The following is a 17536-nucleotide window of genomic DNA, read 5'->3' on the forward strand; positions in this document are numbered from 1 at the left end:
ATTTATTGTACACATTATTTAACTCCAGGTGTTTATAAGAGCATATGGCTTCAGCTGTCCCCACTTCAACTTCTACAGCCATATCAACAACATCATTTTATGGGACAAGGGGTAGGGCCCAGCACGAAAGACGTCATTTTCAAGTTATTGAACCAAATTTTGATGGAAGTGACACGGAGAGTAACTTTGAGGAAGATGAACCAGCCAACATTGAAGATGCAAGTGAATATGAAGAGTCCAGCTATGACTCAAATGAAAGTGATACTGACCTGAATGGTGACAATGATGAAACTGCTGATGATAATAGCATGCCTACAGGAAAATCTGCTAGTAATGCAGTACATAGTCAAAATATGCGATGGCGCAAGCGGCAGCCTGTTCATTATGATGTAGCATTTAAAGGTGAGCCTTTCCCTCCACCACCATTAGAAGAGTACACACCTTTACAGTATTTCAAGCAGTTTTTTGACAATGCCCTGATAGATCACCTTGTCGAACAGACAAACTTGTACTCTATGCAGTCAACAGGGAACTCAATTGCTGTGGATCATGATGAAATGGAGATGTACTTGGGATTATTGGTTATGATGTCAATCATCAAGTTACCACAGATTCGTATGTATTGGTCCAAGGAAACTAGAATTCCTTCAGTGGCAGATGTCATGCTAGTAAACCGTTTTGAGAAAATAAAGCAGTTTTTTCATGTAACGATAACACCAAAAACTTGCCAAGTACAGACAAGGACTATGACAAACTTTTCAAAGTTAGACCTGTAATTGAGTCACTAAAGGAAAAGTGCAGGCAGATTTCCCAAGAAGAATGCCATTCTGTTGATGAACAGATTATACCAACTAAGAGCCGCACAAGCTTGCAACAGTACCTTCCTAATAAACCCAACAAGTGGGGTATAAAGGTTTGGGCAAGATGTGGAGTAAGTGGAATGCTTTATGATTTTGAGGTTTACACAGGTAAATCCAACAAAACAAAGACCAAACCAGAATTACTCATGGGTGGCAATGTTGTTTATCGTTTTACAAGAACCCTGCCTAGAAATGTAAATTATAAAGTGTTTTTTGACAATTTCTTCTCCTCAATACCCCTGATGTGTTGTCTCAAGAATGATGGTTTTTGGGCAGTTGCCACCATTCGGAACGATCGGCTAAAGGGGGCTCAGAATCATTTGCAAAGTGAGAAGGAGTTGAAGAAGAGTGGCAGAGGCTCCTTTGACTATGTTGTTGAGGCCAACTCTGGTACGACAGTAGTACGCTGGTTTGATAATGGCCTTGTCCAAATGCTTTCTAACTATGTAGGAAATGATCTATCTTTGCCGGCCCGTCGTTGGTCTAAAAAGGAGGGGAGGTTTATTAACATTGACAGACCGGCCATGGTTGTGGAATATAATAGCTACATGGGAGGCGTTGATTTGTGTGACATGCTTATATCTGCGTACCGCATCCGCCACCGCTCTACAAAGTACTACATGCACATTGTGTTTTATTGCATTGGAGTGGCTGTAGTCAATGGCTGGCTGTTATATAGGAGGCACATGGGCCAGAAAGATGTACCAGCAAAACGTCATTTATCTCTGCTGAAGTTCCAGGCCAGCATAGCTGTCAGCCTTACTAAAGCTGGAAAAGTTTGTGGGGAAGCTTCGAGACCAAGAAGACGACCATCTACCAGTCCAACAAGTGCTAATGCTGTACCTTCCAAAAAACGAAAGGCGGCATCAGTACCCAATCCTACGCAAGATGTTCAATTTGATCAAGTTGGACATTTTCCAGAGTTTCAAGAGAAATAACAGCGTTGTCGTCAGTGCAAAAGTGGATACTCACACATAAGATGTCAAAAGTGTGGAGTGCATCTTTGCTTGGTTAAAGCAAGAAACTGTTTCAATGCCTTTCATGGACTGTAAAAAACTCTTTTTATTCTATTTCAGTTATTCGAACTTACATGCATGTTGTTGTTGTTCTCATTAAATCATTATAGTGTTAGCATTGAAAAAGTGCAAGCCATTATCTTTTCTCAAAAGTTAAAACCGTTCTATTCATACCAGGTACAAGGAAAGTTGATGTTTATTAAGGACTGAGTATTTCAAAAGGTGAACTATGTAAATCTGTTTGGTTAGGAAATCAAATTGCCTGATGCAAAGATCATATTGTACAATCAAATTCTATGATTTGTTTACTGATTTTTAACAATGGACTTCAAAATAAGATAGAATTTCACTATTTTATAATAGCTAAAGCAATATTAATAACAACTCTGAAGCTGCCAAGTCAGCATTTTAGAGAAATCATTCTATCGTCAGGTTGTATGCCATGGTTTTTACCACCATTTTTAAGTGTAATTAAAAGTAGAGTAAAAATACTTGATGCTTGTTTACACAATTTTTGCATGTTGTTGTTTTGTCATTGTGTTGCCATGACAACACGATACTGTCACTTAATTTTTAAAATTGTCATCAGCATCTTTAAACTGTCTCAGTTTACAAGAAAAAAATTTTTTTCACTGCACCTGAAAATTCATGCGTGAAAGGGTCAAGGAAACTGGTTGATAATATCGGAAACGGTTGATGACCACAAGCAAGAAGGCGAAAGACTTAACTGTATCGCAGTGCAGTCCAGTACGGTAAATGTTACACGGTAAATGTTTTGTTTTCATTACACGCACTCTTAATATTTCGTTCTCAGTTCCAGTTGAACGACTGCGTGTAATTTTACACGCAATATTGCGTCTACTGCGTGAAATTACATGCGTGCAATTACACGCATTTTCGTGCATTTGCGTGTAATGTGCGTGTAGTAATGCACTTTATGTGCATGTAATGCTGCAGTCCATTTGACCGGTACTGTATACACCAGCAATTACTCCTTCAACTTCCGGTAAGTAGAGTTACTACAATGTTAGCCGACTACATTTCGTAATTCAACACATCCTTTCCGGTAAGTCGAGTCGACTACAAAGTTACACGACTCGACTCACTTTGGGTGTATTGGACAACCCTCAATGGAAAAGCTTTCATTTATCTCGGCAGAGAAAAACTAAAACAGCATAAAGCATACGAAAAAGTATTGTGTGTGGAGAAATCAGCGGTCAAAGAAAGGATGCCAGCTGGTAAGAGCCAACCTTTTCAATGATACATTTTACTTATTCATTTATTTTTTCAAATTCTCGACACCGTGTTTAATCGTTTACAATAATAAGATTTTTTGCTTTTTAAACTGTTTTTCAGTTTTACTTCGAACCGGCAGCTAACTGGTCCCATTCAGAGTGCCATCTGAAACTTACAAATTTCAACAAATATCAAAGTGATGGGAAATTTCAGGATATAAAGGAGACAACACAACAAATGGGTATCTGAATTCGATAAGGAAATTAACAACCTCTACTTGGACCGTACTTACTTGGGTGAAAGTTCTACTCGCCAACTGAAAGACTCCGTGGCTTCTACTTCAACAATAGCAAATGAAGTGCGTCAAGATATTGCATGTGGCGGAGATGAGGATGATAAAAAAGATGGCAATTCATTGTTCAAAAGTCTGCCAAGCCGAGATTCGAATCTAGAAAACGACGTTGTGGTGGAAGTCGTTAGCGTAGAAGATGAAATTTCCTTTTCGGGTATGCAATAGTGCTGTATCATAAGCAACGATAAGAGTTTCTTTCAAGGTTGCTCGATCTTGTAATTTTTCTTACGTCAACAATCCTTAGTTGAAAGTTCCATAAAGCATGTAGATTTTATTTCTGCTACATTTAGAGGAGTTTGACGGTTAACCTGGCTTCTGGCAGCCAAGCTGATCGTCGAGTTAGAGTAGAACTGATAAAACAGGAGTACAAAACGTGGTTAACGGGTTATTCTCAATTAAACTGCGTAGCCGAGTCTGTTCTCGGCACGCTGTAATTTTTTAAAAGGTAGATTTAACGTGGAGGAACAGACAACCAGAAATAACCACAAATTTGTAAAGCTATTTACCTTGACTCTATTGGCGGGATTACAGTCATATTTTTGTCACTTTTGGTGAAATTTGTAAGAATTTTAATTTTAATTTCAAAACATTCTTAAAACTATATAGTACTTCCCCTGGTGTTTTTTCTTTCGTCTTTACTTTTTCTGGTGAAGAGAAGCAGTTCTTTACAACACACTCTTAAATGTTGATCCGTTGCCATGGGAACCAATTTAAAAACAAGAGCTTTCAGGCGGCATTTGGCCGATAAAAATTTGTTGAATCCTCCCAATTCCAAGTCATCCAAAAGTCCAATCCAATAAACATTTCTTTGATAATAATATCATATACACAACTCATCTGCTTTATGAGATGACAAATATTGAGCCTTTCAATGTCGTCAGGGATGCAGGACTTAAGAATGCCAACTTCTCAGTATGGACAGGTCTAAGGCAATCAGCTCCACTGAAACTGCGTGGTCATGAGCCCAACTTCGAGAATATCCTTGATTTAGAAAAATTTAAGTGCGAGATTATTATCATCTTCTTATAAAACAAAAATACGAAAAACCAAATAAATAGGCCAAGTTGAGAGAAGAATTGAATCTAGAGGATAAGCAACTTTCGGAGGCATTCGTGATGCCACTGAGAGTTGCAAATGAATCTTATGTACGTTCTTTTCAGTATAAAGTACTTAATTCTATTCTATATACAAATGAATTACTTTGTAAGATAGGCTATATTTCTGACCCGAACTGTTCCTTCTGTCATCAGACTACTGAGACCATACCAGGAGCCCATTACCCGGAGCGTGCAACTTCCCTATATTCATGCAACGGCGTTTTCACAAGTAGTTTTATTTTTACATACGCCTTCCCCGCAAAAATTACTGTTTCCGGTTACGTCTGCACCGAAAGACATCTGATAAAAAAATGGCGGCCAAGCTACGATTTTTTTTGGTACTCTATTCCGTTCTCCGCTCTTCGTTTTCCATCATTCCAATCCATCTCTTCCATCAGATGGCCTTCCCACAATACCATGCGTTTTTATTTGCACTTTCCACATGTGAAGTTGCGGCATACCTTTGCATAAGCTTATCTCTGAGTGCGAGTTTACTTGAGTCTACCTTTGATATATTGCTGACGGTTTTCACAATGGTCAAATAGACCTTAAATAGTATCGCAAAACAATGAAGAGGTCCGATCAGCATATAGAAACTTCTATTAACACAAAGGAACTCCGTTTAGAAGTTGAAGAGTCAGTTACGTGTTCGTCTTCGGCGGCCCAGGAAGGTCCGGAAGGTCACAACAATTCTTCAGTTGACAAAAGCACTCCAGTAAAGAAAGCCTTACGACGAAGTCTAGAGCTCAGACAAGAACTCAAATTACTGCAGTTAGCATCAAAGGAATCTTCACTGAAGAAAATTACGGAAGACGATGAACGGCTGCGGGAATGGAGTCAAGTTGTAACCAGTGCGGGTTATTTTTGCGAGGTGCGATCTCTCGTGTCAGATTTGTCGCGCTTCTCTGAAGCTCTTGTGGAACAAGAACCCGCGACACATGAACCAAGGTTGGCCCTTTTTATTTACCACTCGAAGCGCCTAATGTTTGATTCTAGTACTGGTCCTTTTCAGGCTGTCTGCCTCATAATTTTTCCGGACGGCGAGTGGCGACTGGATAGTCCGATTTACGAACACCGTGTAATCACAAGCGGAACATTCAGATTGCCAGAATCAAAAGTCGTTCTGAAAGAGGTAATGGAGCTAGCGAAGAATCATTTACTGAGAAACATGTACTTTACCTGGGTTTGTTAGGGGTAGGAGATCTACAGAATGAGCTGGGTTATATTCCCCAAACTGTGAGGCCAATCAATGGGCCAATAACTATGGTTCATTCTAAAAGATGCAAAACCTGGCACATTCCTGCAAGAAATTTTAAATCCAAAGCCGATGAGTCGGACCCCAGACATCAGAGAGTGTGTGGTGAATGTCTTATTTCCAACCGATATGTGAGTAAGGCAGTCCAAAAGAAACGCGAAATGGAATCGTCCAAAAGGCACGAAAGGCAGCAGCCTTCAAGCAATTATCCCATGAAGTATCTTTCACCTAAGAGCAAAACTGCACGCTACGCCAATTCCAGACTACAGTGACACTGCTTGGAAAAACACGTCAAAAAACGGTACAAATGTACCAAGGTTGAGGTCCCTCAGGAGCAGTCGGCAGAACTTTGCCAGCTGATAGAAAGCATCGAGACTTCAGATTTGGGGAAGAAGGAACTAACAAAAATCTCCAATGAAGGTAACCAGTACATAAGTGACAAAGGGCAAAAAGCAGGAGACTGTCTTAAAGAAGTTTGGAGAAAGGACAGGGAAAGCTTCTTTAAAGATCAGCGGAGCAATGGTATGTTTACGATTTTTGTGGTGTTATTAAAATCTTGAAGTACCTTAACAGCTGTTTTATGTTTTTAGTTGAAGGAAAGTTGACTACAATGTGCAAAATTAATAGTTGGAAATTATATTTCTACCCTCTGAAGGCACAGAAAATGAGCACATTCTTCTACACTTTTTCAGACTTTTTCCCTATGAGGTGGTTATCATCAAGTTACCTTAAAGAGGAAATACATCACTGTAGTTATAATTAGGAATGTCCAGGAACTTATCTGAATAAGTGAAATAACTCTTGACTAGTAAACTTGCTGAACACATTTAGTAATGCTCTATTATTGAGCTGCGTGATTATTATATAGAGTGATTTTCACCTAACCCGACCATAAACTCTCCCAGAAATTTGATCGCACCTTGGTTCTTGGGTGGACAACAATTATAAACTTGCTCTGTGATTAATATCCATAATATTATATGTCAGTATCTATTGAGCTGATTCCATGTTATACATCACGCTGTTTAATTGCAGTTACTGGACAAAATGGTAATCGTTGGTCTTTGGCAACCATAAGAATTGGTAAGTATCAGAGGTGTCTATGAATACATCCAGTCTATGCTCTTAATATTCTGATTCAAACAATAAATTGTTATAAGTATTGTTTGTGCTGTCATGACCACATGGTGACATTTTTTTTTCAGCCTGAGAAGTTAAGACTTTGTGACAGTACTAGCATTTTTCATAGGCCTTTAAAATGTCAATCTCAGTAAATTTACAAATATATTTGTGATTAAAATGCAGTATTACTAATTTTTGGATAAAAGCACTAATTGCATACTTAACCTCATATTTACTGGTAGCACTGGCTGTTCATAATCGAAGTCCTTCAGCATATGAAGCACTGCATAATTTAAAAATTTTGCAGCTTCCACATTCGAAGACCCTAAAAAAGGTTATCAAAGGTGGCTCTGAGAAATCAGGCATAGATGAGGATTATCTTCAAGGTCAGCAGCAGACCTATGAGCAGTTGCAAAGTACACGAGAGGCAGAGGGACATCCAAGACCATTAGGATTTGGAGTCATGATGTGGGATGAAGTCAAGGTTTGAAGAACAATCAATGCCTAACTTTAATTATGCTTTTAATCCATCACACAGTCGTAGGGGTGCATGGAATAAGGACCTCAGTGAATGTTTGGTTATTGCCTGACAGTTACTAGACAAGTTCTTTTTAGACAATAACTAAAACCAGAGCAAACTGTGAGAATTGTCAGGAGGTATTTTTATGCTGGTTACCTCAGAATTTCCCTTAAGTCACTAAGGCTTCAATTATGATGAAATGTGGGGTTCAAGAAAATATCTGTACTGAAAATTTCTGAGGAGGGGATTCCCAACAGCCAATATTTAAAAAGGAAAGAACTGTAACTTAAAAAACCAGTGTTGGAAAAGAAGCTTATCACATTTAGAAAACTTCGTTCAATTGACTTTGATAGTTTTGGTTCCGATGTCACAAATTCTAGTCTTTCGAGTCTCTTTTCCACACCGCTTCCGTGCCTTGATGACTTAATCAGTGAGTATAATGGCGTTCTTAGTTCCATACTTGATATCCATGCTCCTGTAAAAACCAAAACAATAACTCTGCATCCGGCTGCACCTTGGTATTCTGAAGAAATAAACAATTTGAAGAAAGATCGCAGGAGACTGGAGTGGCGTTGGCGAAGGACCAAACTTCCAGTCGACCGCCAGTTGTTTATTGATCAATGCCGTGTAGTCAACTTTTTAATTTGTTCTTCCAAGAGAACTTACTACACTAAGCTGATCAGTGATAATCAGACGGACTATAAACTTCTTTTCAAAACAATTGACAGTCTATTACATAGAAAGTGTGATATACCATATCCGCCCTGCATCTCGCCTTCGGATCTCGCAAATAAGTTCGTCGAGTTCTTTTCTGATAAGATCACCAAAATACGGGTCGACTTAGACAATGCAGCTCTCATCATCCATCAAGTTCCTGAAGTTAACCGGGTCTGTCCTTATACGTTTGATGAGTTCAGTTTGGTAGATGTTGACGAAGTCCGCAAATGTGTTGTGAAATTATCTTCCAAGTCATGTGATCTTGATCCTCTTCCTGGCTATGTCACAAGAAATGCTTTGAGCACACTGCTTCCATTTATCACCAAGATTATAAATACTTTGTTGCAATCTGGCCAAATACCCTCTCAATTAAAAGTTGCTAAGCTACGTCCTCTTCTTAAGAAGCCTTCTCTGGATCACACGTAGTTTTCAAATTATCGCCCTGTTTCGAATCTTACTTTTGTCAGCAAAGCAATTGAGAAGTTGGTTGCTAACCAACTGATCTCCTATGTTAACAACAACAACCTGAATGAGCCATTACAGTCTGCCTACAAACAGTATCATAGCACAGAAACGGTTCTCATTCGCGTGCATAATGACATCCTCACAGCAATTGATAAACGTAGAACGGTAATTTTATTACTTTTGGACCTCTCTGCTGCTTTCGATACTGTTGACCATGATATTCTCCTCTTCCGTCTACAACAGCGCTTTGGAGTTACTGGCAAGCCGTTACTATGGTTTAAATCTTATCTGTCCAATCGCATGCAGTATGTCTCTGTTGATGGTGCAGCTTCCTCAGATCATGCTCTTCAATGTGGTGTTCCACAAGGATCAGTGTTGGGACCCATTTTGTACGTTCTTTACACTTCACCCCTTTCAGACATTGTAAAAAAATTCAACTTGAGTTATCATTTTTATGCTGACGATTCACAACTTTATCTGTCCTTTCAGCCAACTATACCCAGTGATAAGGATTTAGCTGTGTCCAACATCGAGCGCTGTGTACGTGAGATTGATCACTGGATGTTGATTAATCGTCTTAAACTTAACAAGGATAAGACTGAACTTCTAGTGATCTCCGCAAAACATCTACCAAGACCAACCCTTCAAGAAATCTCTGTCGTCGATGAAACCATCTGCTCGTCACAGAAAGCAAGAAACATCGGTGTCATTTTTGACCATCATTTTCGTTTTAATGAACATATTGCAAGTATTTGCAAATCATCTTTTTATCATCTCCGTAATATCAGCAATATAAGGAAGTACCTGTCATCAACCACCACTGAAATACTTGTTCATGCGTTTGTTTCTTCAAAATTGGATAACTGTAATTCTCTACTCTATGGCTTACCAAACTGTCTTTTAAAAAAGTTACAGCACGTCCAGAATGCCGCTGCTCGTCTCATCACCCTCTCTAGAAAATATGAACACATCACACCTATTTTGTTTAATCTCCACTGGCTTCCTGTTAACTATTGTATCATCTTTAAAATTCTACTCATCCCGTACAAGGCCCTAAACGATCTGGCACCTTCATACGTTCGTGATCTTCTCACTCCTTACACTCCGTCTCGTCAGCTACGTTCATCTTCTAAAGAACTTCTTTCCATTCCGCACTTCAATTTGAAAACATATGGCGCAAGATCTTTCTCTGTAGCAGCTCCTACACTCTGGAACACTCTTCCGTCTGACATCAAGAACAGCTCCTCAGTGTCCCTTTTTAAACATAAACTAAAAACGTTCCTTTTTAAGAAAGCATTTTTATAACTTTTTAGCGACATTTTTTTATTTTTACTTTATTTGTCTTAAGTGTTTTTAATATTTCTAACTGTAAAGCGCTTTTGAACTCTTAGGATATTGGCGCTATATAAATATTTTATTATTATTATTATTATTAACTGAATCTTAATAGGAATAATCATACATCGTGCAGTTCCTGTGGCGGGACTTGACTTCTGGTTTCCTAATTTTAATAGGAATATGTTTTGTCAAACAGGCTGAGGTAATTATATATGATTTGGAACAGTTGACATGATAAATACAGATTGCAGTTTTGTAATAGTTTGGATAATTTTTTTGGAACTGTTGTCATTCATGTTCATTTAGTTGGGATTTTTTTATAATTATTGCTATATTTCTAAGACTGCAATCTTTCTTTGAAGATTCAAATGAAAGTGGCCTGGAACCTAAAAGGAGCTGGGATAACAGGGTACAGTGTCTCAGAGGATGAGCTGAAGGTACTGCATGATGTCTATAGTACTACAGTACAGCCTGGTTCCCAGAAGGCATCACACATCGTGCAGTTCCTGTGGCGGGACTTGACTTCTGGTTTTGATTTGATTGGGCCATACTTCCCTGTTGAAAGCTCAATGACATCAACTGTCTTACAGGAGCTTATTATGTTATGCCTCAAGGCACTTACCAGTTATGGCTTTAAGGTCTCTATTCTCTTATGTGATGGAGCATCCTCAAATTTAACGGTGTTGAGCTTCTCTCTGGCAATCCCAAGGCACAGTTTCCTATAAATGCTGATGCTGAAACTTTAAGGGAGTGGTACAATGTGGAGGCCTCATTCATCAATCCAGAAGATCCACATGGAAACCCAATTTTCCTTATGATATGTCCAAGCCACCAGGTATTGGAAGACGTTATTAATTTAGCTACCTTAACTTAATATTTGATATTATTGTATTGGTCGTGTAAGGGGAAATGAAATGCCATTAATTCTTGGGAGTCACTGAGTAAAACTACATAATTGAATGCCACATCAGAGTTCTGATTTTTGCTGTAACTTTAACATCACTTTCAAAAGGTTACTGAAATTAAATTAACAGACTGTCGTTACAAAAGTTTTATTTTCTCTGTAATGTGAACTGTTATGATGTTCCTAATGTTGATATTTATCATTCAGCAGAATTATATCTCAATAAAATACAGCTTAAATTTTTCCATTCCAATTTAAAGTAGTAATATAGTTTAAATTGGACATGTTTGCATATTGCTTTCTGTTCTTAACATCTGCAGCTGAAGAACATTATAGCTGCTCTTTACAGCTCAAGGCCACAAGGTGCAAAAGACTTTATGTGGAACAACCACCAGTTTGGTTGGCAAACAATTCAAAAGGTGTTTGCAGAAGATCTTGAACGAGCAGAAAATGGTTTGAGCCGTAAGGTCCCAGGATTAAAGTATGCACATGTCTACAGAAATAACTGGACCCGTTTAAATGTAAGACCAGCAAAGATAATGCAGGCATGTAAAGGCTGATGTGGTTTCCTCGACTCTTAATATTATAAAAACAGTGTCATGTGTAAATAGTGATCAAAGTGGCAAAACAATTTCAATGATTGTTAATAAATGGAATACACAGGCTCCTTTCCACTGCTTAAGTGTCAGAGTTGCGAATCCCATTATGTAGACTTTCATTGTTAAAAATTTTACACTTTGAACTACTTGATGTCATAGATTGACCAATCTCCAAATATTACCCCATACCCATTTTAAAAACCCACTGTGTAACATTTTACTGACTTCACTTGACAAAAATGCTCTACATTTGTTTGATATCATCTGCTCAAACAAGTTAAGATGCAATGAAGTAAATGGATTGTATGTCACATCACACTACAATATTATGATTTTTCACTCTCTTTCAGCAATGGTTCATGATTGCAGCTGTGCAGGACCTTGCCTCTAGTGGATCTGATGAAGGAAGCGCAAATACTGGGGAGTACTTAGAGGCCTGCAACCTTTTATTTGAGCAAGGAATGCTCAGCCACCACAGAATCAACAACAGTAATAGCCCTGTTTTGACCAACATAAGAAAGGGGATGACCTTTTTTGAACAGTGGGGTGCTGATCATGAGGAAACAGGTAATTTCATTATTAAAGCACATTGAGGACAGTTTAAATGGCTGTGACAGATCACTCTAATTAGTCACTACTATTCATTTAATTTCAGTTTATCAAGAAAACTCAAAAAGAGCTAGACAGAAAAAGTTCTTGGCTTGGCAGGTATGATTAATTAAACGGTTACATGACAAACACTTTTCAGGGTTTAATGAGTTTTCTGATTGGCTGTATCAGTGATAATTGTGGGGACTTCTGTTTGTGAAGTCATAAACATATCATTTTCAAGCACCAAATCACTTTAAACCTTTGCTATGCCTGTTAACATACAACTTGTGTTATATACTAAAAATAATTATTATTGCTTTTATTATCATTTGTTCTGTAGACTTGGGATCTTCTCTGTCTAGTTGTACATGGCTTTTTGTCCTTCTGTGATTGGTTCTTTGAAAAAGTGTCACCAGATGGAAAATATTTCATCAGTCCTCTACGAATAAATGGCAGTGCCATTGAATCCCTTTACAGTATCCTAAGGTTTGCTAGTGGAGGGAATTTGTCTGCACTCTCCTATGGTCCTGCACTGGGGAAACTAATAAATAGGAAAGATACGGTACGAAACAAATACTCAGAAAAGGGGTATAGAGATGTTCTTTTGAATATCAGTGGTGAAGATGGTGCTAATGGTCTGGCTCCATAATCAACTTATCAGTGCCATGCCAAAAATTGTCAAGTTCCCATTGTATTTTTTCTTTTCTGACTGGTATATCTCAGTCAACAGTAGGGGATAGGCAGGGAAGTAATGCTTGCACAATCATCGCTGTCAAGTTTGGTGACTATTGTCATCAACAAAAGCTTGACATTTCATTGCTTTGGAATCAGCTCCCAAATGTTTGGGCAGATTCATTTGTTAATGCCATTTGTGATGGTAATGCAGTTTATGATGAATTGTATAGTGATCAACACAGCTGTGTATCTAGATGTAGAGGATGTTGTCAATGCAGTAGGTAATGACTTTCATGTACAGTCAGCAAATCAGATGGTTGGATTCACTAGTGCTAGTGATTACAGTGATTTAGTGGACCACATCATTGGAGAAGTTCATTCCTCAACTGTAGACCATTATGGTGTAATTATAGGTTGTCACAAATCTGTAGGGTTTCTAGTCAAGAGCAATGACCTGTGTGCCATTATAGACAGGCATCAGCATGCCATGACAAACAATGATGGGGTAATAATCATGGCAGACAATCCCAAGAAGGCTATTCTTGAGTATGCAAAGGACCTTAGCAACCAGGGTTATACTCTAAATCAGGGAACATTAACTTGGGTGAAATATGCTTAATTAACAGTGCTTGGAATTAAAATTCAATAGCAGGCTTCAAATAATTGTTTATGTTATTATGAACCAGAATCACAATTATTTTATTTACTTTTATATATTTATTTCGGAACAATGATAATTATTGTAATAATTAATTAAAGTAATAGCTAATGAAAAATCATGAGGTTTATGTATAAAACTCATATATTGTTTAATGCTGTATGTAAGCTACCTTAATTGACAAAATAATACCCTGTAAGTGAATATTGAGTCCCAAATAATAATAATCTCAAATAGAAAAAGAACATTATAACATACATTTTACATTTTGGACCGTAGTTCAGCAAAAAGGAATCTTTTATTGTGAATCAAAATATTGCTCGAGACAACACACTGTAGTAAATGTCTGTTTTGAAGTTGTATTTTTATAGTCATATAAGTTAACCTTATGGTTTTAAATAATATGTACAATAAAAAAGTTGTTTCATTAGTAAGGAACTTTAACTTTGACATATAATAATATTGACAAATATAGTTCAACCAAAAATGCCTTCATTGAGAACTTTCACTCCAAAGAAATTATAATGAAAACAATTGAAGGACAATCTCCGTGTGTTTTGCAGTTACACGTTAATATAGCTCCAAGAAAGTAATGCCAATGTAGCTTACAATTTCTAATTACAGTACACGACTAGTTGGGCATCTACTTGCGTTTGGCAGTCAGGGAGTAAGATTTCAGTTTCGGTCGAAGCATCTCGTCCGCATCAACAACTTTTCCACTAGCTTTGAGGTCTCTCTCTATTTTGGCATTCAAAAATTCGTTGATTCGTGTGTTGGCTAGCTTGGAAACCAAAGCTCTAAATAAACCACACACAACTTCATCATTGATCGCTCCTTCCACTGTAGTGATCGATGCAATAAGCAATTTAAAATCCATTTCTAGTGCTTCGTTATTTATGACGGAAGTCTGGCACATGTTGATAAATTTTGATGGATACTTCGCAAGATTTGCGTCTGAAGTAAATTCGCGAACATTTTTATCCACCTCCTTTAAAAATGGGAGAAGCTCTATCCTTGGAAAAATAAGATTTCCTTCATCCAAGTTTTTAAGGCTCGAGGAAATTGAAGATTTGTCTTTCATGACCAGGGCATTCAACACATCCATTTCGTTCTCCATCACCGGTCGTCGTTCGGATGACACTCTCTCACGACCCTTTTTCTGCTGTAAAGTTTCCTTCCTAAGCTTTAGCATTCGGTGAAGGGCTGCACCACAATATCTGAACAAGCTATCATCTGACTCCACGGCGAAACATGAATTCCTTAGTTCGGAGGTCGAGGTTGACCTTTTCAGCTAAATATGACAGTGAATAGTGCAATAAACCAGTTCGTGAATAACACTTACAACTGCGTGCACCACCTCAGGAGAGAATTGTTGCCCTTCCGACTGTCCTACTAAGAACTGTTTGATAATTGATCGCTCTTGAGTACCCTTTCCAGCTTGAAAATTTCGTAGCATTTTCATCCAAGCCACCAAAAAGGCAGCTTTCCTGTTGGGTTTGTCTGCCAACAATGAGCATTCGCTAACAAGCATCAAAAACTTGCAGCAGAATCCAACAATCAGGAGTTGAAAGTTTGGTTTCTGTGGTTCACTAAGCAGATGTTTCGCGAAGCGCTCCCGGTCTTTAACTGACTTCACACGCACCGATTCAAGAAGCTTTACGCGGATATTGCCTTCGACATCGCCAGCTTCCCGCGTTGAAAATATCCAGGATGTCAATTCTTTCATTTGATCGTCGTTGAGAACGTTCGCAGATCGCTTTGTCTTTGTCTTTGTCGCAGCCTGTTTTGAAGACGAATTCGATTTCTCACTGCGTGATTTACGCCTTCTCACTAAAGAAAAAGACACACTGGCTTCTTCGTTTTGCTCACCTTCATCCGAAGTACTACTTTCCGAGTAAATACTGAAATTGTCGCTTAAAATACTGTCGGAACCCTCCGAAGAGGATTCCTCACAAGTGTCCGCCATATTTATTTCCCAAGTGGACGAGTCATCCTAGTTACGTATTAACAGTCTCTAACGAAATTGCTTGTCATTGGTTACCCAAAACTAATTTGCGGGAAAGGCTAGTTTAAAAATAAGTCTACTTGTGAAAACGCCGTTTCACAGATTCTGTATGGAAGTTGCACGCTCCAGGTAATGGGCTCCTGGACCATACCTCATATTTTCTTTGACTGTTCTTTTTCTACTTCCTTTTGGAATGAGATATGTGAAAAAATTTTAAATAAACTTAATAGTTGCGTTTGCCTCTCTTTAGAATATCGCAAGATTATTTAAGGATTTTTAACGGGGGAGATGGATCTGCTAAACTATATAATCATTTTAGGAAAAATGTACTTGTGGACTTGCCGGTGTAAAGAAACGAAACCATCTTTCAGCCACTTTGAAAGAATTTTATTAACCCTTTGACGCCTGAATGAAATTGCCCGCGACCCACCCCTAATTCCCTGGCGTTTTTTTGAATATTTCTGAGCGAGCGAAAGCACAAAAATAAACCATATGCGCAGTAACCACAGACACAGGATCAGGTTTCAAGACATCATTTATTTAAAGTTGAATAAGTGAAGGGTCAAAATATTAAAAAATATTAGCAAACAGAACTCAACCTAATGTGTAAAACTGATGAGAAAACAAGAAATTATATTATTTCTTTACCGCGCGACAAAATGTCCCACAGAAGCTGAGAAAATTGACTTTGCGAAAATGAGTCAATTATTGACTTTGGAGGACAAAAACGAAACCAAATACAACAGAATTGAATTTCTTGTACTGTAACGGCTAACATTTGAGAAAACAACGAAAAATAAAAGCAAAGAACTCATGTAAAAATCAATCTGAAAACAAGAAATCAAGTAATTTCTTCGCCGCACGACGAAAATATTACGGGCCTGCGAAAGAAAGATGAAAGTCATAAATCAAAAAGACGACAAAACCAAGCAAATTATGTTGAGATCAGTCGTATTTCAACTGTGTTAAATCAGTGGCCATTTAGTTCTTTTCTTAGCGGTTCTGTAGTAGCTGAATAAGACTCCAAAAAATATTTGAACGAAGCGAATAAACTAAATAAACAAAGTGCCTAGAGGTTGCCGTAAATTAAATATGCAGAAATCCAGCGTGCAAGTTACTGTTCACTTTTAAAACCTAAAATTCCCAAATACAGGGAACCAAATGAAAGAGATGCGAAAGGAAGTTCAATAACAATAAATTTTCATTCAAGCTGAGACGAAGAAACCTATTTAAAAGGAAAAAATTGTTCAAAATTTTGCAGACGTGCTTCACTGCATGACCGCATGTTCATATTATTCTTCACGCTAACGCGAAAGCTTGAGTTTTTACCAACCACTTTTGCAGTCATTTTAACGCCCGTGGCTTTACCAATCATTCCAAAAGTTGAATTCAACCTCGAAGTAATAATGTACATTACCATTTTTGTTTCTGAAATCCGAAAAAGCCACTTTAAACCTGCGATCTGTCGTCGAAACATACTTGAAAGCGCTCCAATCTTTATGTTTTCTCGGCGGTTGTAGGAAGAAAAACTTCACCAGAAAGTTTTGAGGACTCTGTATTCCTTGATCCTCCATTCTGAGGCCACCTGAACATTGATTTGTATTTTTCCTTTCTATTTTAAAGCCCAAAGCAGTAATTTATCTGTGTTAGGAATGAAAACAAGACCTTGGAAGTTTTTTAGATTTGGACTGCAACGCGCCATGTTACCTGCACTTTTCGAGCACGTGATTTTAAGAAAAACCGCCTTTCTATGACCCCTAAAGTCCTCTGAAAATATGCTAAGAAAGTCCATTCTGATTGGTTTATTTGTCCTCAAGAACAATAGAACAAAAGGGGAACCAAAGAATCTTCAGGCAGGGTAGGAAAGGCAATTGTCCCCATGTGCTTTTTTTCAGGCGGCTACGGGCGGCACAGGGAAATGGAGGAGTTTTTCGCATGGGCGGTTACGGGCGGCACAGGCGTCAATGGGTTAAATAAATATCAAACCGAAAAGTATATTTCCTTTAAATCAAATAACATCAATCTGTTTAAGAAAAAATGGAGAATTTTTGAGGAATTGTTTCTTTTAAACACTTAAGAAAAAAAATTGTATAAGTAGTGTAAGTATAAGTAGTATAAGTAGCAAG

At 38.0% G+C, this 17536-nt stretch overlaps 2 protein-coding genes and 1 pseudogene across 3 annotated transcripts; all 3 read left to right on the plus strand.

Moving 5' to 3' along the window:
- The first annotated feature begins 4681 nt into the window (after positions 1–4681).
- LOC145501694 (uncharacterized) lies at positions 4682–6100 on the plus strand. Its single transcript, XM_081481110.1, has 2 exons — positions 4682–5729; positions 5762–6100. Exons 1-2 carry the CDS (start codon positions 5130–5132, stop codon positions 6086–6088), a joined length of 927 nt encoding a protein of 308 aa, XP_081337236.1. The 5' UTR covers positions 4682–5129; the 3' UTR covers positions 6089–6100.
- LOC145501695 (uncharacterized) lies at positions 6092–11442 on the plus strand (annotated as a pseudogene). Its single transcript, XR_014051258.1, has 5 exons — positions 6092–6338; positions 6852–6899; positions 7181–7422; positions 10341–10813; positions 11203–11442. The product of XR_014051258.1 is annotated as an uncharacterized LOC145501695 (transcript).
- Positions 11443–11830: 388 nt separating this feature from the next.
- LOC145501852 (uncharacterized) lies at positions 11831–12730 on the plus strand. Its single transcript, XM_081481236.1, has 3 exons — positions 11831–12048; positions 12137–12189; positions 12413–12730. Exons 1-3 carry the CDS (start codon positions 11841–11843, stop codon positions 12719–12721), a joined length of 570 nt encoding a protein of 189 aa, XP_081337362.1. The 5' UTR covers positions 11831–11840; the 3' UTR covers positions 12722–12730.
- The last annotated feature ends 4806 nt before the right edge of the window (positions 12731–17536 follow it).

Source organism: Orbicella franksi, chromosome 10 (assembly GCF_964199315.1).
Source record: "Orbicella franksi chromosome 10, jaOrbFran1.1, whole genome shotgun sequence".
Classification (NCBI taxonomy): Eukaryota; Metazoa; Cnidaria; class Anthozoa; order Scleractinia; family Merulinidae; genus Orbicella; species Orbicella franksi.

Bases quoted from the DNA above. Each gene is read 5' to 3' on its own strand.
- LOC145501694 (XM_081481110.1), top strand. From the start codon at position 5,130: ATGAAGAGGTCCGATCAGCATATAGAAACTTCTATTAACACAAAGGAA. The intron at 5,730-5,761 runs ATGTACTTTACC...TTAGGGGTAGGA, and splicing joins AGAATCATTTACTGAGAAAC to GATCTACAGAATGAGCTGGG.
- LOC145501852 (XM_081481236.1), top strand. From the start codon at position 11,841: ATGATTGCAGCTGTGCAGGACCTTGCCTCTAGTGGATCTGATGAAGGA. The intron at 12,049-12,136 runs GTAATTTCATTA...ATTTAATTTCAG, and splicing joins TGCTGATCATGAGGAAACAG to TTTATCAAGAAAACTCAAAA. The intron at 12,190-12,412 runs GTATGATTAATT...TTTGTTCTGTAG, and splicing joins AAAAGTTCTTGGCTTGGCAG to ACTTGGGATCTTCTCTGTCT.